General features: G+C 41.9%; 1 protein-coding gene, 1 long non-coding RNA gene and 1 pseudogene across 2 annotated transcripts in view; all 3 read right to left on the reverse strand.

Annotated features, from left to right (window-relative positions):
• The window catches only part of LOC148047935 (uncharacterized), a 112,046-nt gene that overhangs the window by 7,908 nt on the left and 81,201 nt on the right, over nucleotides 1-22,937 (reverse strand). The window contains 9 exon segments of the mRNA XM_087708201.1: nucleotides 18,734-18,818; nucleotides 18,820-19,404; nucleotides 19,406-19,502; nucleotides 19,505-19,908; nucleotides 19,910-20,158; nucleotides 20,160-20,405; nucleotides 20,407-20,738; nucleotides 20,821-21,072; nucleotides 21,155-22,686. Of these exon segments, the coding sequence (XP_087564327.1) occupies nucleotides 18,734-18,818; nucleotides 18,820-19,404; nucleotides 19,406-19,502; nucleotides 19,505-19,908; nucleotides 19,910-20,158; nucleotides 20,160-20,405; nucleotides 20,407-20,738; nucleotides 20,821-21,072; nucleotides 21,155-22,686 (3,782 nt within the window).
• Nucleotides 1,634-8,403, reverse strand: LOC148047936 (uncharacterized). Its single transcript, XR_015695870.1, has 4 exons — nucleotides 8,314-8,403; nucleotides 8,120-8,187; nucleotides 2,874-2,988; nucleotides 1,634-2,746 (listed from the first exon to the last, which is right to left on the reverse strand). It is a non-coding gene; the product is annotated as an uncharacterized LOC148047936 (long non-coding RNA).
• LOC148047937 (uncharacterized) lies at nucleotides 8,822-9,460 on the reverse strand (annotated as a pseudogene).

Below are 22,937 nucleotides of genomic sequence, written 5' to 3' on the forward strand. Positions count from 1 at the left end.
GGCTCTTTTCGCCCTCCTCAGGCTCCTATAAAGCTTCTGGAACCTGGGGAGGGCGAAAAATGGCTTTAAAAAAGGGTTAACTCAGCTGACTAGCGTGTGCATGCGGACTGGCCAGCTGACAGGGCAGCGCCTCGCGTGCCCTGGCAAATGGCTCTGCGTGCCACCCGTGGCACACGTGCCATAGGTTCGCTATCACTGTTCTAAGCTAATAGGGCCTTGGCTAATTATTCTTTCAAAACACTTTTTACTTGGAGACATTTCTATATTTCGACTACCCTGGGATTTGAATAATCTTAACTATTAACCATGTATTTTTCTTATTAATGATTGTAAATGAAGCATTGGAAAAATGGAAATTTGCTACTTTGAATATTGAAATATTTTTCAGGTTCATAGCACAAATTCAACTCAATTAATTACAAAAAAGGGGCACCATGTAGGATAGGGGGTAAGGTAGGGTAGGGTAGGATAGGTTAGAATAGTTTAGTTGGAAGGGACCTTGGAGCCCTTCTACTCCAACTTCCGGCTTAGGCAGGAAACTCTATACTGTCATGTCACCCCTAGTCCTTCTTTTCATTAAAAAAGACATACCCAATTCCAACAACCGTTCTTTATATGCTTTGGCCTCCAGTCCCCTAATCAGCTTTATTGGTCTTCTCATCTAGGGTGGACAGGTGCTCATTTACTTATTTTAACTTGTGTTCCTAATCTGTTTTTTGTGGTGCTGTTTTTGATAAGTTGGACTGTTTTTTTCCTTTGTGTAAAGGCGGATGAAAAACATGAGTTAAGTAGTTCTGCTTTATCCCTGTGCTTGTCACCTTCTTCCCACTTTCTGCCACCAAAGGATCAATTGTGTCCTTGACTTCTTTTTAGGTTTTAACATGTTGAAAGACGCTTTGTTTGTCACAAACATTACTTCATTAGCTTTCCTCACTTCATCTTTGCAGGCTTGGGCTATTTGCTGATATTCTGCCTTTGTTATATGCCCCCCTTTCCCCCTTTTTATTGTCCTTTTTGTCTTTCAATTTATCAGAGTTCTTTATGCAGACATGCTGATTTCTTTTGAGAGCTGTTATTTTTCTTCTTCATTGGTTTTGTGCTAGACTGGGCTTTTATAATCCCACTTCTCAAAATTTCCCAAGTTCCTTTTCCCCTTGAAGATTCTCATCCATGGAATAATTCCCAAACTATCTCTAAGTTTATTGAAATAAGCTCTTTTAAAATCCAAGACTTTGTTCTATTGCTTGCTTAATGTGGAATTCCAGTATTGTATTATCACTCCCCCACAAGATTCCTATATCTTCAATACCTTCTATCATTTCTTCACTGTTAGTGAGAATTAAGACCAATCTAGTTGATTCCCTTCTCTACTTGTTGGGAAACAAAGTTCTCTTGATAGGTTTATCAAGAATCTGTTTGACCTTCCACTTGGGGCAGACTTTGTCTCCCAGGATGTCAGGTTAGTTAAAATCCACCATTACTATTGTGATGTGCTTTCTACATAACTTAGTTAACTGACTAGCAAAAAGTTCATCTATTTACTCTGGTTCGGTGGTCTATTTGGTCTATTTTTAAAAAAATAATTTAAATCCCTCTAGCTGTATGTTTCATTTGTAAGTTTCATCCCACCAAGTTTCCATAATGGCAACAATATCATGTTTGCCCTCATTTACTTAAATTTCTAATTCACCCTGTTTATTCCTCATACTCTGTATATACACATTAGCGTCCATTTTGACTGACCCTGTGATTACTGTCTACATAACCTGTGTTGTGTCTGACTTCCCCTACTTTCTCACCACCTGTTTGATGGCAGATTCTATGGCACTCACGATTAAATGCTTGATTTTGCTTGACAGCAAGGTTGATATTCTTACCCAAACAAACATCTATGTTATATGCACTATATTAATCTATTAATTTTAGATTGCTGGGGACAGAAATGTTCTGTATCAATTAATTCTCTGTCCCCATTGTTTAGTTTAAACGTTTATCCAGAGAAACTGTGAATTTAATGCCAAGTAATCAATTTGTTTGATGGACGCAAACTATCTCTTTTGTACAGTTTTTCATATGACAAGCTGCAGACATCATGACTAACATAAAGAATTCTGTAAAACATTATTTATTGAAAAGTTGGGAGAATAATTAGCAAAAAGAATTTTGTTTTTAAAGTATTAGTCTTAAAAAAAAATCCTAAAAGGAATCTCCAACCAAAAGAAAAGGGGAAAATGACAGGAGACAGTACAGGTAGTCCTCAACATACAACATGTTTTAGGGATTTACAATGACAGTGACAAAAATGACTTATGCCTGTTTTTCATACCTACGACTGTTCCAGCATCCCCATGGACACATGATCAAACTGACTCACATTTATGACAGATGCAGAGTCCCAGGGTCGTGTGATCCCCTTTTGTGAACCTTTGACAAGCAAAGTCATTAGGGAAGCCACTTAACAACAACCATACTTCTAACTTCAGCACTTCACTTAACACCTGTGGCAAGAAAGGTCGTAAAATGGGGCAAAGTTCATTTAACAAATGTGTCACTTAACAACAAAAATTTTAGGCTCAATTTTGGTCCTAAGTCAAGGACTACCTATAATATGTATAACGGCTGATTTCCTGAGGGAAAGGAAAAAATAGAAATCTAGTAAATCAAAGTTATTCTCATACCTGAGTTGGAGATTCAATCACGGTTTCCGCTCCCCCTAAACAAAGAGTCGACTTCCTTCTATGCTTCCCTGTGAGAGAGACAGAATTTCAAAAGGGATAATTAATAAAGTGGGAGGAGGTTTGCTATAGAGGAGAGGACACAGAGAACATGAGAAGGTTAGGATTTATCAAAGGAGTGGAAGGACCTTATATTACCTCCTGAGGTGTCCTGAATTGGACCTCCCTGAAGGATCCCCCTGAAAGGCAGGTCTTGAGGGAGATTTGATGGATGCCTCTTTCTCTCAGGATCTCTGATCTCCATTGCGAAGGACTTGAAATAGGAGAAAAGAATTAATGGACATCACAAATCATGAAGCAGTTTCTTTTCCTGTGAACACCACTGCAAATCACTCAGTTCGTTCCATTAGGCTGGGAAATAAGAAAGAAATCGCTGTGCAAAATCTGTCTTCTAGAATGGATAAGAAAACTATACAAAGATTAGTGAAGCATCTCCACATAGTATGAATGCCAGGAAAGTCTGGTAAGAAGACATCAAAATCCAAAGGAAAAGATGTTTGTGTATAATATAATGCCTGAACAAGGGGAAGACGTGGTTGAAGAGTTTAAAATTTGTGTTAAATTATAATTTAAAATAAATATTTCATAAAATGATGTATCCTTCTATTTAACACTGATAAACTACCAAAATATATAAAGGAATTTCAAAGATTAGTGGATCCAAAGCTGGCGTGTCCCCGGGAGGGCACGAGACTGGCCTATGAGCTGGAAGAAGGAAGGACCTGTTGGAGGACTCGCCGTCCAAAAGCTGCATCTGCCGATGCATATCGATCCACCTTGTAATGTCGTATAAATGAATTAGGAGTAGACCAGGTAGCTGCCTTGCAGATCACTTCCTAGGCCTGCCGCGCCCACACCACTGATGTAGACGTGCTACGCGTGGAATGAGCCATAATGTTAGGTGGAGGAGTGAGATGATGTGTGCTGTAAGCTTGAGCAATGGCAGACCTGATCCATCAGCCAATCATGGATGGAGAGGCTTTCAGCCCTTTGTGGTAGGGTGGAAAGATACAAAGAGGGCTTCGCTGCGTCTGAAGACCGCCGTTTTGGCGATGTAGATTTTAAGAGCCTGCCTGACGTCAAGTTTGTGCCATTTGCGCTCCAGACTGTGTGATGGAGCAGGACAGAAATTTGGAAGAGTGAGATCCAGAGAGCAATGGAATGCTGAATTCACTCTCGGGACAAAGGTGGGATCGATGTGAAGGACCATTTGGTCTGGGTGGAACACATACAATTCCGACCGGATGGAAAGGGCCACCAGCTCCAAAACCCTTCACACAGATATTATGGCCACCAGAAAGGCCGTTTTGAGCATAAGGTGATGCAAGATTGCCGACCTGAGAGGTTCAAAGGGCGGGTCAGTAAGGAAGTCAAGGACCTTGGTCAGATCCCAGGAGGGGATCAGTGAATGACAGGAGGGCAGAGATTGGATGCCCCTTTAAGGAACCTGCGGATGTGAGGGTGCAATGAGAGGGGTTCATCTCGGTGAAGGGAGAGGACTGAGGAGAGAGCCGCCACCTGCCGCTGTAAGGTGTTTGGGGGCTAGTCCCTTATCAAGACCCCATTGCAGCACTTGAAGGGTGTCCTGGAGGTCCCTGAGGGCTTGGGTGCGTGAACTGGACAACAAATGGATGTCATCCAAATAGCAGAAGATCCGGATGGGCCTGGCCCGCAGATGGGCTGCAACAACCGACAGAAGCTTCGTGAGAACCCTCGGGGCTAGGACAGCCCAAAGGGAAGGGCCCGATACTGGAAGTGTGGCCCGCATGTACAAAGCGGAGAAAGCTCTTGTGTCGTCTGTGGATGGGCACATGGAGGTAGACCTCCGTGAGGTCCACTGATATTAGGAGATCATGCCTGCGAATACTCTCCAGAATTGATAGGAGAGCGTGCATTTTGAATCTCCTGTATCTGATGAATTGATTTAGAAATTTTAGATCAAGGATTGCCCTCCAGCCCCCCCAAAGACTTTGGCACGAGAGTAAAAAAACCCGTCCCTCCTGGCCTGGAGGCACAGGTTGAATGGCCGGAATCTGGAGCAGATGGTGAACGGCTTGCTCTACCAGGAACCTTTTTTGAGGGTCCCTTGAAATCGGGCACGTGACAAAGTGGTTCCGAAGGCCACGCGTCGTTGGTGATGTCGTCCCAACGATCCGTGAAGGCTGCCAGACGTCCCCCTATTGGGAGATTCTCCAGGCAGTCACTTCTGCCTCTTAAAGGAACGGCTGGAATTGTCCCACCCAAACAAAATGGCCACTGAGGCTACAGAGCCTATGGGCCGGCGCCACGAGGTAGCTGAGGCCACGATGTAAGCATAGGCGGTGTAGGCCATGTGGCAAGGCTGTGGGATCAAAGGCAAAGCCGCGGAAATGCAACGGTAGCCGGAGCATCTATGGCGAGGTGTGGCAGCAGCAGCGGTGTTTTCTGGCGGCGGGGCAGTTCCACATGGCTTTTAGAGGCTCCTGGCGGCTTTCAGAGGCTCCTGGCGGCGGCAGTCAGCGGAACAGGCAGCAAGACAGAGGCCGGGGAACCCCCATGGAGGTAGAAGCGGTGAGCAAAGCCTCCCCTGGCTGTTGTAATTAGAGCTGCTGCTTTAGGAAGCCTAAGAAGCCCTGAGGCAATGCAAATGCAAGCCGCGAGGCAAATACTCTCCAGCCTCCAGAGGCTATTGAGAATTCAGTTCTGACATTCAGCAGGAGCCCAATTCAGAATTCAATTTAGACAAAGTAATTTACTTTCCTGTTTTAGTGAAATCCAATTAAATCCAATTAAATAAATCAATTATTCAATATTATTTGAGGAGACAGCGATTAGCACAGCCAGTTCTAATCGAACGGAGTCTAGAAAAGCGGGGGCATGCTTCACAGTGGCGATGACATCACTTTGTTAGACTCAGTTCTATTGGTTACTGACTGAGTTAACCCATGCATGACCGCTGTCTCCACCAACTTGGGAGAATTGGGAAATAAGAAGAAACTGGAATTTAAATTATAATTAACCATAACTTTTGAACTGGACATTATGGAAAGTTGGGAATCTGAAGAAATACATGAAATTATAAAAAATATGGATGAGTCATTAAAATTAAACTTGAACAGAATTTTGAAATTAGAAATTAAGGAGAAACAAGAAGAAGAAGGGGAAGGTAGTGAAATCACAGAAGCAATAGAAAATAAAAAGCAGACAAAAGATTTCACTAGGTTTGACAGTGGTACAGGGAAAATTGAAAAGGGGGAATATGTCCCAACAAAGACATGGGAAGGGATTATAGAAGAAAGGAAAGGAAACGGCCAGACAGGAATAGAGAAGAAAGAAAAGAAAGAAAGGAATGATAAGAGAAAAGAGGAAGAGAAGACAGGGAGACAGATGATATGTCGAAAGGTATTGGGGAGGGGGGGTTTAAATATAATTGCTGTATATGTATACTTTTTTTTAAAAAGGAGGATATATGTTAAAATTATTAATAAGAAGTATATTTATTGAAATGAAATTACTAACACTATAAACATTAAATGGAGCTCGCTCAGATGCTGCAATGCACCATGTAAATGAGATGTGTGCAAGAGAGGAGAGAGGCAAGAGGGAGAAGAGAGGGTTAGGAGGGTAGAGGGGAGAGGAAGAGAAGGAGAGAAAGAAGGAGTGGAAAGGAGAGAGGAAGGGGAAGTAGGGAAGGAGGACAGAAGGAAGAAAGGAGGTAGAGAGGAGGAGGAGAGAGGGAGAAGAAAGTGATAGGGTATAAATATGGTATATGGAGAGCAGAAGAGCGAATGATGGAGGGTGGAGGTAAGACCAATTGACATAATATTGAATACAAAATGGTGTTGATTATGTAATGGTATCCATGTGGTTATTTGTATGAAAATGAAGAAAAAAAAAGGAAAGCCTCCAGAGGGTGAGGAGGGTGGAAAACACCCCCAATGAGCCAATCAAAAGAGGCTTTCCTGAAGCCTGGGGAGGGTGAAAAAGGCTTCCACTGGTCCTTGGGAAGGGCGAAAAATCAACTAGGAGCTGACAGCTGGTGTGCTACTAAATATGGCTCATCGTGCCACACAGTCTCTACAAGCACATTTCAGGCAGCTGCTGCAAGCTCATTCTTGCTTTCCCCTTTCTGACACCCTTGCCACTCCCTTGCACCAACTGGCACGAGCGACTGCCTGTGCTGCTGCTGGGCTCACTGGAGCTCTTTGCCCTCCTGGCAGCGCTGCTCTCATCCACCTTGCTGGGCTGTTCCTGCCTGATGCAGGGCGAGTCAGCCAAGATCTACGACCTCCGAAGTGCCCTCCCATCACCGGCCTGCCAGAGCCCCTTTGCCAGCAACCACAGATGGAGCCACGCCACCTTACCCACCGCCGCCTTTGGGCTACTGAGCACCTGCCTGCCGGTCTACTCAGTGCTGCTATGAGTTGAGCCTGGCACTCTTCGGGCCCTGGCCCTGGCGGGTGCTAGCTCTTGTTATAGCTGTGGAAAGTGGCATGGGCGGCACACCTCCACCTGCAGCTCCGGAAGTCTTAGAGCTGGGACGACTCTATCTGCAGCAGGCAGGAGCAGCCCAGCAGGACAGCCAAAAGCAGTGCTGCCAGGAGGCCAGAAGCAGCAAAGGAAGCCACTTGGAAGCCAGCAGCCAAAAGTGTCCTGGCAGCAGCAGGGCCAGCAAGCAGGGCAGGTGGAGGCCGGGATGTGCTGAAAAGTTTGACCACTGCAGCCAAAGGCAAGCAGGTGGTGGGATGGAGAGGGGGGAGCTGGCAGGCGCACCACCTCCTGTAGTTGAAAAAATACCATATTTTCCCGAAGATAAGACCAGGTCTTATTGTCTTTTGACCCTCGAAAAAAGCTCTTGGCCTTATTTTCGGGGAGATCTTAATATTTTTGAGGTGCATGAAGCGGAGAACGTGGTCACCTCATGGCTGCTGCAGTGTTGCAATATTTTCGGGGAGGGCTTATTTTCATGGAGGGCTTATTTTACCTCATGTGCTCAAAATCCCAATTGGGCTCATTATCCGGGGAGGTCTTATTTTCAGGGAAACAGGGTAAAACACCTCTGAAAATCAGCCTGTACTTATTTGGAGGCCTAGGAGAATATAAGACTGGATCTTATTTTCAGATAAACAAGGTAATTAGCAAAAGTGTGTTGTTTTTAAAATACTAATCCTAAAAAGAATCTCCAACCAAAAGCAGAGGGCAAAAATGGCAAAAGACACTATTTGTAGTTCTTGACTAACAACAGTTTTTAGTTTTTAGTGACTGTTCAAAGTTGCACAGCAGCAAAAAAAGTGATATGGCCATTTTTCACACTTAAGACTGTACTACCTATACTATCTACAGACTCTGATTTCCTGAGGCAAATGGAGAAATAGAAATCTAGTAAATGAATGTTCTTCTCTTACCTGACTTGGAGGTTCAATCCTAGTTTCTGCTCCCCCAAAACGAAGAGTAGACTTCCTTCTATTCCTCCCTGTGAGGGAGACAGAATTTCAAAAGCATCATTAGTTTGATGGGAGGAGTTGTGCTATAGAGAAGACAACCCAGAAAAGATGAGAAAATTAGGATTTATCAAAGGAGTGGAAGGACCTTATATTACCTCCTGAGGTGTCCTGATTTGGATCTCCCTGAGGGATCCCCCTGAAAGGCAGGTCTTGAGGGAGATTTGACGGATGCCTCTTTCTCTCAGGATCTCTGCTCTCCATTGCGAAGGACTTGAAACAGGAGAAAAGAATTAATGGACATCACAAATCATGAAGCGGTTTCTTTTCCAGTGAACACCACTGCAAATCACTCAGTGTCAGTAGGTTGGGAAGTAAGAAAGAAACTGCTGTGCAAAATCTTTCTTCTAGAATGGATAAGGGAACTATACAAAGATTAGTGAAGCATCTCCACATAGTATGATTGCCAGGAAAGTCTGGTAAGAAGACATCAAAATCCAAAGGAAAAGATGTTTGTGTATAATATAATGTCTGAACAAAGAGAAGACATATGGTTGAGAAGTTTAAAATTTGAGTTAAATTATAATTTAAAATAAATCTTTCATAAAATGATGTATCCTTCCATTTAACACTGATAAATTACCAAAATATATAAAGGAATTTCAATTACGGGTTTGAAATGTAAATGTAAAAAAGGAACTTTTTACCAACTCTGCTGGTCTTGTGACAAAGGAAAGAAATACCGGGGTAAGATGTATATTTCACCTGCAACTCAACCTGCTCCTTCTTCTCCTCTGCCTGGCTCAGGAGGAAGCCTTCCACCAGGGCCACCGCCTGGGAGCTGGTCTCTGCTCCACACTCCCGCACCCAGCTCTCCATCTGCAGGGGCAGAAGGGCCAGGAACTGCTCCAGAACAACCAGGTCCAGCATCTGTGCTTTTGTGTGCTTTTCTGGTCTCAACCATCGACTACAAAAGTAGTGGAGCCGACTACAAAGTCCTCGGGGAGCCTCATCCTCCTGATATTGGACGCTCCTGAAGTTCCAGGCCTGAACTTGTGAAACGATGGTTCCTTCTTCCAGTATCTTCTGCCCAGTTCTTGCCCGGATCTCCCCACGGATTCCAGACTGAGCAATGGAAGGGCCTTTTCCACTTTCCTCACTTGCTAAAGGAAGGCCAGCCATTCTCTCTCTGCCCTGTAACACAATTCTGAATTAATGCAAGGAAAGTTGTGTATCTCCAAATGCTTTTTTCATTTCTTGGAAGAAATATCCATCTGGTTCAGTTCCAATACAGAAGGAAGGCATTGGGAATAAAATGGAGGCTGGAGGCTGATTGGAAAGAAAGCAGAACCACCAACCACATGTCATTCTGGGACAGCTGACAAAATTGAGTTTAGAGTGGGGGGATTCCTATGGGGTCATGTAGGGCTCTTGGGAGTCACTTTATAAGCAAAAGGGGAAATGCAAATCCTAGGTGTTTGTCTGAAAAAATACAATTTTGTCTAATGCCCACGAGTACAAGTTCTGGGAACAGATTCTCTTTCCATTCACATAGATTGTAATTTTCTTTTTAAGATCTGAGTAGGACTGGAGCATTACAGAAGGCATTTGTGTTGCTGTCATATGACCATGCATGGTGGGCATTTCTAAGTTGGAGAACCTTTATAAAAAGTCTCCCATCTTTGTGATCTGGATTCTTAACATCCTGTACGTTTTCTTCCTTCCTTTGTGGAGTTCTGCAAAATCTCCAGATCGCTATACGTGATGAAATGATATGAAAAACCGGGACAAAGAGAGGACCTTGTCAAGATTGAGACCACTGCTCTAAAAACACAAAACCACAACCTGTGTTATGCCATTCATATATCAAGGCAAAGCCCAACTTTGTCAACCTTTGGCTTAATTGTGTTGCTTATCTGAAGTTTCTGCCTGACCCAGTCTTTCTGAATGGATTACCAAATCTGCATTTCTAAAAGCTGCCCCCCCTAAGTTTCCCCTTGGGGCAGGGAGACTGAGGCTGGCTTCTGCCTCCCTTAAGAGCATGTTTCTCCATTTCTCCCTTAGGGGAATTATAATATTCTGCTTCTTTTTAATATTCCCCGCGAATAGTTGGTTCTCCGGGGGAGGGGGGCTTCCCACACATTCATAGCAATGTTCACCTAGCCTTGGGAATACCTAAAGTCTTCTTAGCCAAAGAAATAACGTTGTCACTAAAGAAGATGAACAAAAGACCTCCATTTTGTGATTCCCTTACAGAAAAGGGAATATATTAAGAAATCTCCAATTAGGACACAAATACTACAAATGGCTAGAGACAAAACATTGAAATACAAATATTGTCATTCTGAAACAGGTACCAAGGAGACTGAGGGAGATAAGAAGAGAATATCAATTTTTGACTAAAAATTCTACAGAAAAAAAGGAGTTAATTATAGATGGCTGATCCCAGAAGGTTTTGTTGCAGCAGATTGAGGTTTGGTTTAGCAATCTACTTACGAAAGACCACGAAGGTGCGAGAGAAACAGGTTTATTTGATGTATCGAGTGCAGCGTGCTCACACACCAAAATCTGAACAGCCTGGGCTCTGCCCAGGATGCTACTTTTATGCCGTGTTCCACACTGTGCATTCTCAAGGCGTTTCCATACACGAGACAAACATGACATTTCAAAAAGGAGAAGTAGATAGGAAAAATACAAAAAGGGAAGTTCTTATAATGTCTTAAGCTCAGAAGCTTCACCTCTGTTCTATCTGACACCCACGCCTGGCTTCCTGTGCCACACTTCTTGCCACACTTTTAATACTTATGAGGAAGTTAAAAAGTCAAAGTTGGAACTCCAGGTCACTAGAATGAAAAGCCAAGCTAATATAAATTTATAAGGTCCATCCTATTAAGACCACCTAACCTGGCCAGCCACTGGTGGGTTTACCTGTGTACCCCCTCCTGCATCAGTTTGATGTTTCTATGGCAAGGACAAAGACATAGAATAGATTCAACTGGTAAAGCAGAACTATTCTATGCAGAATACTTTAGAGGGAAAGAGGGAGAGGCAGGAAAAGAAGAACCATCAATTGAACTACAAGATAATGGCCAGGCTGCAACTGGAAAAGAAGAAGGCACTGTGGATACTAAAGAACAATGAGAACCAAGATCTGCTAGAGTGTAGTAGAATTTAGAGACAATCAAGCCAAGCGATGCAATATAGGAAAAGTTTATTGAATGCGCAGGTTCAAACATGCCAAACAAGCACAAAAGTTTGAACCCCGAAAGGTTCTTAAAGACATACATTTATAGTGCAAATTACGTAAACATCTGTGGAGGCAGTATCTAAGCATATAAGGTAATAAGAGGAACCAAAAATGTCTATGCCAGATGGCCAACAGTTACTATTCCAAATATATACATGGTCAGTACATTATAGATCATGTGTGACATATAGGGAGGCTTAGGGAAGCAAAACAAGAAACATCTTGCAGAATAACAGGAAACTCCCTGCCTGGGTCTGCTTGTTCCCGGATACATAAAAATACTTACTGACACTTCAGCAACTGTTTTCTGCTAATGGTGCAAAACCTCAACTTTGATCAGAGTATTTGATATTAAATATGGACTATAGAACTTTTGGCCATAATTAGGTCTATCAGACTACCTTAAGAGCAGTAAACCCTACCTATAAAACATAAACACGGAGGAGAAAAAATTAATTTCAATAAATATAAATGGACTTAACTCAGCTATTAAAAGAAGGAAAACATTTCATAAATTAGAGAAATTAAAAGTGGATGTAATTTGGCTTCAAGAAGTTCACATTAAAAAACAACAGGAACAATTATTGATACAACCTAAACTAGGGGAAATATTTACTACATTGCCACGATGCAAGAAAAGAGAAGTGGTTCTGTATATTAAGGCTACAATTTCAGCAGAGCAAATCTACACAGATGACGATGGAAGAATCTTAATGGTGGAAATTATGGACAATAACAAGAAAATACTTTTAACAGCAATTTATGCTCCTAACGTTAGCCAAGAGGAATTTTATAACAAATTACATATGAGAATTATTGAATTGGACTATGTTCATATTTGTATGATGGGAGACTTTAATGGAAATGTAGATCAGAATATGGACTATAAAACACACAAAACCCCACAAAACTAAATAGAAGGACTCTTCCTAAATCCTTTTTTAAAGTGACTGATAAAATAGACTTAAAACCCCACTTTTTCAGCTCTACCCTATGGATGTGTCCACTTCTTCCTACCCTTCCTTCATTTCTGAGGATGTGGATTTATTCCCGAGGACAGCATGCTTGGTCTCTGCTTTCCCCCCATGCCTGTTACAATCACGCAAAAGGGCGGTTAGACGGGAGGGAACCATAGGATCTGGGGAAGTTTCTCAAACTCAAAAAACTGAACCTGGATGAAAAGTAGGCATGTCTCTCTTCCTCTTTTTTTAGAGTGAGAACCCTCCGTCTCCCTTTCTGTGAAAAGAACACGCGCACACACACAAACACACACTTACCTTTCCCACCTCTGGAAATTTAAGAGTTTCTCTCCGCCTTTCTAAACTCCTGCGCAGCACGTGTGTTTAAAGAGAGAGAGAGAGAGAGAGAGAGAGTCTCGTATCCTAGAAAGAAAAAAACAGAATGACGTCACTGCCTTCCCAACTTGTAACCGGGGCTCAAAACTGACCCCCCCTGGTGGATTTTCTGTGCGCGCAAAGTGGAAAGAGCGGAGAAATGGTGCATTTTCCCATGGGGGGCCTGGTGGGGCTCCTTGATTGGGAAGATTTTGGCAATGTTTTTTTTTTTAAATAAATTATTTTTATTTTTTGTTACATAGACAACAATGGGAAAGGGAGAGAATGGAGAGAAAAAAAAGGGGGGGGAGGGAAAACCCATCTTCACATACAATATGTCGTTTAATCACAGGTGCATCCCTACTAAGTTTATACATCCCGTATCTCTCTATTGTATATTTAATAAGCACCACAATAAGCTAGGGTTTAAAAAACAAAGAACAACAAAATAAAACAAGGGAGAGAGGAAGAAAAAAAAAGGGTGGGGGGAGGGGGGGAGGCCAAAAAGGACAAAAAAAAAGGTCCAAGAAGGAAGGGGAAAAAAACAAAACAAAGACAAAAAAAAAAAAACCATCATCACATGCAGCATGTCGTTTGATTACGGTTGTTTTAACATCTACATCTTCAAATAATGTTTACCATCTCAGATATTTCCTCTAATGTAACTAAAGATCTCATTTTCCTTCTACCATATATATTCAGTTAACATTAGCATTGTTTTCCCCCAGGGAATATACTTCTATTCATTGTTAACCTTGCATTTCATACCTTCAAACAGGGATCTTATTCCTTCATTGTTCAACAAGGCATCGCTGCCTATATATACCAGTTTTCATTTGTTCCCCTACTAGAATTGCCTTATCAGCAGCGAAATATCATTATAATAAATTCTTAACCTTATACATTATATCACCAGACCTTATATTAGTACTTCCTTATATCATTGTTAAATTATTTTACAGCATAATTATATCATCATTTACTTTTTCCAATTAGGGCATGAGTGTATCATTTTTCATTTCCAAAATTTTGTTTTTTTTCCCTTAGCCATTGATAAAACAAGTCCCATATCTTATAAAATTGTTCATCCTCTTGCTCCTTGATTGGGAAGATTTTGGCAATGTTATACTTCAGTAGATAGCTTTGTATTTAAAGTACTGCTATTAGGAGAAAAAGAAAAATCTCATTTAAATCTGTTGCTGAGGAAGAAAGGAATAAATCAACCAAAACAAGAAGGAAAAAATGAAAGGTGGCTGTACAATGTACCCCGGCTTCACTTTCCGAAAGAAAGGGAGAATACAAATCTAATAAATTTCCTTCTCTTGCAGTGAGTTGGAATTTGGGCCACTTTTTCAGCTCTACCATATGGATGAGTCAAGTTGACTCAACTTTTTCCTACCCTTCCTTGTTAGGGAGACTTAGCAACAAAAATGTTGGCCTCAATCCAGGACTACCTATAATATGTACATCATCCAATTTCCTGAGGGACAGGGAGATACTAATCGAGTTAGTGAATGCCTTTTTCAATGCTTTTTCAAGTATAGCAATGCTCATCTAGCCAGGATGTTGCAGAAACTGACAGACTTAGACTTCTCAGGATACAGGAAAAGTTTATTGGCAGCCAGGTTCAGACAGCCTGTCCATGGCTAGCATTGCAAGTTCTGAGCAACCTACTTGTCCCGTGTCCCGGGGCGTTTTTAAAAAGTCCTGATTTTCTGGCTTCATATTGAAAGCCCAGTGGATTTGCTTAAGAAATCTTAACCAGGGCAAGACAAAAGACACCCTGTCTAAACCCTCTCTGCCTCAGTACTTTCATTGAAGATATTAAAATGTTAAAGCAACAAAACGGACCCCCGCCCCCGCCCCTTTTACCTCATTTTATAAGAAAAAATGACCTGGTACCATAGAGCTCCAGGAAATACTTGGCTAGAGAAATCCCGAGTGTTCCTTCCGGGATTTTCCAGAGGGGAGAGGCACGGAGGTTGGAGGTTGGCTCGTGTGGAAAAAATAGTGGTAAAGTTTCTTTGAAAAATATTTCCCTAGGATTAATTTCACCATTTTAATTTGCTCAGTTCTTTGTATTAACATCTGCATCATTCTGTATTGACTTGGAGTGCTCACTTGTGCCTGCTGGTAAGTGAGCTGGGGTTTTTTCTTTTATTTTTTAAATGTATTTTACAATAATATGTTATTTATTGTGCATAGGATTTTTTAAATTAGTTTTATTCTGTGTGGATTCTTTTTTAAAATTGTCTTAGACTATTTAAAAAAAGATTCTATCCAAAATACAAAATACCAGCTGCAGTTATTCACTTAAGAACTGTGGCAAGAAAGGTGGTATAATGGGCTTAGTGACCAAAGTTACAATAGCATTGAAAAAAGTGACAGATGACAATTTTTCACACTTAGCGACCATTTTCACACTTAGCGACCATTGCAGCATCCTCATAGTCACGTGATCAAAATTTTGATGTTTGGCATCAGATTCGTATTTATGATGGTTTCAGTGTCCTGGGGTCATGTAACTGCCTCTTTTGTGACCTTTTGACAAAGTCAAATGGGGAAACCAGATTCACTTATGCTACCAACTTATCAGCTGCAGTTATTCACTTAAGAACTGTGGCAAGAAAGGTGGTATAGTGACCAAAGTTACAATGGCATTGAAAAAAATGACTGATGACCATTTTTCAGACTTAGCGACCATTTTCACACTTAGCGATCGTTGCAGCATCCTCATGGTCACGGGATCAAAATTTTGATGTTTGGCAACAGTTACAATTTATATTTGTAAATTGTAGTTATGTTGAAATAAAAAAATATTACAATACTATTTTTACGTTGTATGAAATTTTTTGTTGCTCCGAATAAAATTTTTAATCAAGCCGCACCCCCCCCCTCCCCGGTCAAAGGTGTCCCTCTTTACCAATCTGAAAATCTGGCCACCTTACCCATGACCTTCCTTTAGCAGCCAGCCCATCATTCCCCCACTTTGAATCTGAAAATGATTTAATTTTCCAAGATTCACCCAACATCAATATCTGCTTACTGGGAGACCCTGTAGTTTGCTTATAGGTGGAAAGGCAAACAGACGGCATTGTAATGCAGAACAGGTGATTTATGAAAACAATGACTATGCCTGCCGGGGTCATTATTAGGTTAAATCAGTGAACCATCCTGTCAGTCAATGCCACTAGTCTTTCCATTCATCCATGGGGGGAGGGGGTTTGCAGCTATCTTTGCAATGTGTGTAGTTCAGCTGTGGAATTCCTCCGATTTGTGCAGACAACATTGTCTAAGTAGTGCACACACATCTCCTTATGATGCCAATATCATATCGAGAGCCATTCTATTCTGAACTGTCATTGTCGGAATGGCTTCTTGTTCTTTTGCTGCAGCAATAGAAACTCCCCAGTCTCATTAGCCAGGATTTCCTCCACTGCTTGTATATGATACAAAGCATTATTGAGGGACCAGAGCTCACGGAACAAAGTAAGGGGTTGGTATTCTTCAAGTACTTTCGGAATTGTTCAAGATTCCTATGGTTTCCAATCTTTCTTTCAGGTAAAGTGGGCATAATATAGGTGGGTTTGAAGAACACAGAAACATAACAAATCATATGGTCTCATCCCGACAGTTGTTAAGTCTATTTGTCTTAATATCTTAGCCTTCACATACAGAGATGCACTAATCAGCTAGTGGTAATAATTGGGTAACTCCTAATTCTAGTGTGGGTAGCCACAAATATCTTTTGTGGAAATGTTCTAATTGAGAAAACACCTATGGGAGATCACAGTTCTCCTCTCACACAACTATGGTTCTGGAAGCTTTTGATTCCAGAACAATAACTTAAGTCCCAGTTCTTCTACTGAGAAAGTCACAGGCTGCGTAGTCCAAGAATCAGGAAGGGCAGATCGTGGGTATTTCTTCACTCTGGAAGGGATCTATCCAAGATGCCAGGCCTTCCACTTTTAGTACTGTATAGGTGGTCTGAAGCACTTGAAACGGTCCCTTCCACTGCTGATCCAAGGAGATTGTTGGTCCCCACGTCTTTACAAGTATCCAGTCTGCAGGCTGAAATGGATGCACTAGACAATCTAGTCCTGCAGAAAGAAAATTCATAACCCCAGCAAGTTGTCTTACATATTGGTACAAAGTCAATTCTCCCACCAGAGGGATGGATCTCTCCTCTGCCTTTAAGGAGGGATGTGGTCGCCCAAAAAGGCCTCAAAGAGGCTCAAGCCTATTTGCTTTCAAAGTGCAATGTGAAGCCCCAACAACGCGAGTGGCAAAGCTTGCGGTGAGGACAGGTGAGCCTCCTGGCATAGCTTAGCTAGCTGTTGTTTTTGTAAATCATTACAATTTTTCCATAGGAAGAATTCCCAAGTGGTAGGCTGAGTAAAGCTTCCAAGTGATGTTTAACTGTTCGCACAGATTTAGCTATGAAATATGGGTCACAATCAAATGATATACTATTTGGCAGCCCAAACCTAGAAATAATTTCTTCCAATAGGATGTTTATGACTTCATGATCTTTATTTGTCCTGCAAGCAAAAGCCTCAGGCCATCCTGTGAAGGTATATTCTAGTCCCCAAAATATACTTAAAACCTTGCTTTCTATTTGAAGTCTATTTCTCAAATTTTCCCTGAGTAGTTGCTGTTAAGTTGGACTCATAGGGGTGGGCACTGTCTAATTTTTGATTATTTCGGGCACAAATCAGGCAAGGGGCTACAGCTTGGAGATAGCGGAATAGAGATCTTTGCCTACTACACAGCGTGTCATAAAATCTACCAGTGTATCTACCTGTACACAATCATGGTGCAATTCAGTATCCACCTGGGGCAAGAGTGTGGCTGGATTGAGGGTATTGCATACCTCTAATTGTATGGCTGAAAAGAAGAAACCTTCCGTTTTGAATATTCAAAGAGTATTCTACTACTTTAAGAGCTTAGACACTCTTAAGGAGTTTCTTTTTGTAAATAGCTACAGGAATAAAGAGGAAAACTTTAATCTGTAAATTACAGAGAATCACACAAGAGAGAAAAATAAAACTTAGTCCATCCGTTTCTTGCTCACCACTTTTTAGCTAATTGCAACCTCTCAGAACATAGGCTGCATAAAGGTGAAGAGGAAATCCATCAGAAGCAACTCCTCTGTGTTCAGGGAGGGAGGTGAAACAAACCTGGGAGACATAAAACTACACAGCAGGACAAAAGAAAACTGGGGAAGAACAAGGGGCAGAAACGTTTTTAAACCTTGGTTGAAACCCAAGTAAGCTTCTCACCATAACTGCAACTTTCAACTATTAAATTTCCTTGGTTATTATATAATTAAATTACAGTCTTCCCATGGACTCTCTTGTTATCTCCTTGTTTCTCTTATCCACTTTCTATCTTTCAACCATAGCTTCTCCTTTATTCATCCATCCTACACATAATACTTGTTTTTCTTCTAGATAATTATTTGACACTGCTGACAGGTCTTATCCCTTCTGGCTTACCTCTATGGGTAAGTTGGGAAACAGGAAACAGGAAGCTAATTTAAAAAAATAAATTAAAATGAATGTATATACCACGGATTTCAAACTCCATGTGTCACATGGCCGTCACGTGACCTATTGCAACAGTTTCCCTATTAGCAGAGCTGGGGTGGGCGTATCCTCCATGTGACACAACCAGCTTGTGAGCCACCACTTTGACATTCTTATATACTGTATATACAGATACATTCAAAAATGTATAAATCATAAAAAATAAAAAATACATACAGTAGAACTCATTAAATCAATGATTAGCATACATTCTCATCCAAATGTATCTTTGTTTTGGGGATTCTCCAGTCTATGAATCGTGTTATGGGAAAAAAGACTATGGGGTGTTCTGAAGCTCTTTCAATACTACATGCATTTATATGGTTTCTCACTTGTATGCATTCTTTGATGGGATGTACGTTCACTGAGTATTCTGAAGTCTTTTCCACACTTCATGCATCTATATGGCTTCGCCCGTGTGGATCCGTTGATGCGATGTAAGTTTACTGTTTGTTACGAAGATCATTCCACACTCCATACATTTATGTGGTTTCTCCCGTGTGGATGCTTTGATGACAGGTAAGATGAGAGCTACTTTTGAAGTCCTTTCCACACTCCATGCATTTATATGGCTTCTCCCCTGTGTGGATCCTTTGATGGGATGTAAGTTCACTGCTTGTTCTGAAGCCCTTTCCAAACTCCATGCATTTATAGGGCTTCTCCCCTGTGTGCATCCTTTGATGGGTAATAAGGTTACCGTTTTGGATAAAGCCCTTTCCACACTCCATGCATTTATATGGTTTCTCCCCTGTATGGATCCTTTGATTGCATGTAAGATTACTGCTTGTTCTGAAGCCCTTTCTACACTCCATGCATTTATATGGCTTTTCCCCTGTGTGGATCCTTTGATGGGTTGCACGATCTTTCGTTACTCTGAAGCCCTTTCCACACTCCATGCATTTATATGGCTTCTCCCCTGTGTGGATCCTTTGATGGGTAATAAGGTGAGCCTTTCAGCTAAGGCCCTTTCCACACTCCATGCATTTATATGGCTTCTCCCCGGTATGGATCCTTTGATGGCATGTAAGATCATTCCTGTTTCTGAAGCCCGTTCCACACTCCATGCATTTATATGGCTTCTCCCGTGTGGATCCTTTGATGGGTAATAAGATGACCCTTTCGGCTAAGGCCCTTTCCACACTCCATGCATTTATATGGCTTCTCCCCTGTGTGGATCTTTGATGGGATGTAAGTTTACTGCTTGTTCGGAAGTCCTTTCCACACTCCATGCATTTATTTGGCTTCTCCCCTGTGTGGATCCTTTGATGGGTAATAAGGTGAGCCTTTTGGCTAAAGCCCATTCCACACTCCATGCATTTATATGGCTTCTCCCCTGTGTGGATCCTTTGATGGGATGTAAGTTTACTGCTTTTTCGGAAGTCCTTTCCACACTCCATGCATTTATATGGCTTCTCCCCTGTGTGGATCCTTTGATGGCTTGTAAGATCACTGCTGTCTCTGAAGCCCTTTCCACACTCCATGCATTTATATGGCTTCTCCCCTGTGTGGATCCTTTGATGGATAATAAGGTGAATGTTTTGGCTAAAGTCCTTTCCACACTCCGTGCATTTATATGGCTTCTCCCGTGTGGATCCTTTGATGGGTTGCACGATCTTTCGTTGTTCTGAAGCCCTTTCCACACTCCATGCATTTATATGGCTTCTCCCCTGTGTGGATCCTTTGATGGGTAATAAGGTGAGCCTTTCGGCTAAGGCCCTTTCCACACTCCATGCATTTATATGGCTTCTCCCCGGTATGGATCCTCTGATGGCATGTAAGATCATTCCTGTTTCTGAAGCACTTTCCACACTCCATGCATTTATATGGCTTCTCCCGTGTGGATCCTTTGATGGCTTGTAAGATCACTGCTGTTTCTGAAGCCCTTTCCACACTCCATGCATTTATATGTCTTCTCCCCTGTGTGGATCCTTTGATGGGTAATAAGGTGAGCCTTTCGGCTAAGGCCCTTTCCACACTCCATGCATTTATATGGCTTCTCCCCTGTGTGGATCTTTTGATGGGATGTAAGTTTACTGCTTTTTTGGAAGTCCTTTCCACACTCCATGCATTTATATGGCTTCTCCCGTGTGGATCCTTTGATGGCTTGTAAGATCACTGCTGTCTCTGAAGCCCTTTCCACACTCCATGCATTTATATGGCTTCTCCCCTGTGTGGATCCTTTGATGGGTAATAAGGTGAATGTTTTGGCTAAAGTCCTTTCCACACTCCGCGCATTTATATGGCTTCTGCCCTGTGTGGATCCTTTCATGGGATGTAAGTTTACTGCTTTTTCGGAAGTCCTTTCCACACTCCATGCATTTATATGGCTTCTCCCCTGTGTGGATCCTTTGATGGCTTGTAAGATCACTGCTGTCTCTGAAGCCCTTTCCACACTCCATGCATTTATATGGCTTCTCCCCTGTGTGGATCCTTTGATGAATAATAAGGTGAATGTTTTGGCTAAAGTCCTTTCCACACTCCGTGCATTTATATGGCTTCTCCCGTGTGGATCCTTTGATGGGTTGCACGATCTTTCGTTGTTCTGAAGCCCTTTCCACACTCCATGCATTTATATGGCTTCTCCCCTGTGTGGATCCTTTGATGGCTTGTAAGATCACTGCTGTCTCTGAAGCCCTTTCCACACTCCATGCATTTATATGGCTTCTCCCCTGTGTGGATCCTTTGATGGGTAATAAGGTGAGCCTTTCGGCTAAGGCCCTTTCCACACTCCATGCATTTATATGGCTTCTCCCCTGTGTGGATCTTTTGATGGGATGTAAGTTTACTGCTTTTTTGGAAGTCCTTTCCACACTCCATGCATTTATATGGCTTCTCCCGTGTGGATCCTTTGATGGCTTGTAAGATCACTGCTGTCTCTGAAGCCCTTTCCACACTCCATGCATTTATATGGCTTCTCCCCTGTGTGGATCCTTTGATGGGTAATAAGGTGAATGTTTTGGCTAAAGTCCTTTCCACACTCCGCGCATTTATATGGCTTCTCCCCTGTGTGGATCCTTTGATGGGTTGCACGATCTTTCGTTGTTCTGAAGCCCTTTCCACACTCCATGCATTTAAATGGCTTCTCCCCTGTGTGGATCCTTTGATGCCTTGTAAGTTTACTGCTTGTGCTGAAGCCCTTTCCACACTCCATGCATTTATATGGCTTCTCCCCTGTGTGGATCCTTTGATGGGTAATAAGGTGAGCCTTTTGGCTAAGGCCCTTTCCACACTCCATGCATTTATATGGCTTCTCCCCTGTGTGGATCCTTTGATGGGATGTAAGAGCACTGCTGTTTCTGAAGCCCTTTCCACACTCCATGCATTTATATGGCTTCTCCCCTGTATGGATCGTTTGATGGAATGTAAGATCACTGCTGTTTCTGAAGCCCTTTCCACACTCCATGCATTTATATGGCTTCTCCCCTGTGTGGATCCTTTCATGGGATGTAAGTTCACTGCTTGTTCTGAAGTCCTTTCCACACTCCATGCATTTATATGGCTTCTCCCCTGTGTGCATCCTTTGATGGCGTGTTATATATCTGCCATCTCTGAAGCCCTTTCCACACTCCATGCATTTATATGGCTTCTCCCCTGTGTGCATCCTTTGATGGCGTGTTATATATCTGCCATCTCTGAAGCCCTTTCCACACTCCATGCATTTATATGGCTTCTCCCCTGTGTGGATCCTTTCATGGGATGTAAGTTCACTGCTTGTTCTGAAGTCCTTTCCACACTTCATGCATTTATATGGCTTCTCCCCTGTGTGGATCCTTTGTTGGGATGTAAGTTCACTGCTTGTTCTGAAGTCCTTTCCACACTCCGTGCATTTATATGGCTTCTCCCCTGTGTGGATCCTTTGATGCCTTGTAAGTTTACTGCTTGTGCTGAAGCTGTTTCCACACTCCATGCATTTCTCCATTGTGTATATCCTTTTATTAACAGTCTTGTTTCCATGTCCATTGCTTTCATTTGACTCCTCTCCCATGTGAAAACTCTTCTGTGATTCAAGACTCCCATTTTCTTGAGAACGTGTGAATATGCAACTGTAACTTTTTCTTTTTTCTTTGCATATATTGGCTCCTCCTTTGGCTTGTGATGCGCAGGGTCCATTTACATTTAATGTCTCTCTGAAGATTCTTACACCTTTCTCAATATATTTCTTTTTTAGTTTTTCTTGTTGATCAATAAAGTCCTGCATCTGAGCAACAATCAAAGTAGTTGAGCTTTTGCTATTCCAGTTATTTGATAGGTTTCTCTCCTGCCTTTGGAATTCTGTTTGAATTGGAGATTTCTCCATTACATCTCCTTGTCTAAACACTTTGATTGGTTCTGCAGAGTCTTCATTGTAATTCTTATCAACACCTTGAAAGGGAAAGAGAAATGAAAGTGAGAGAAAGTTTGGGGGAAAATATCACTCTGTCCGAAGTCATATTGCTTGCGTTCAGGTATTGTGCCAAATTCTAATATATACTGCATAATTGTATCCTAATAATGGCATGGTATAGAAATGATAATATCTCTATTGATGAGAATAAAAGCTTTAAAAAACATTAAGTCATATTACTGAATGATATGGAAGCATCTGGGCCAAAATAGTTTAAATCTGTCTGATG

Source organism: Thamnophis sirtalis, unplaced genomic scaffold, assembly GCF_051295495.1.
Source record: "Thamnophis sirtalis isolate CommonGarterSnake01/CBP01778 unplaced genomic scaffold, rThaSir2_p1.2 scaffold_3, whole genome shotgun sequence".
Classification (NCBI taxonomy): domain Eukaryota; kingdom Metazoa; phylum Chordata; class Lepidosauria; order Squamata; family Natricidae; genus Thamnophis; species Thamnophis sirtalis.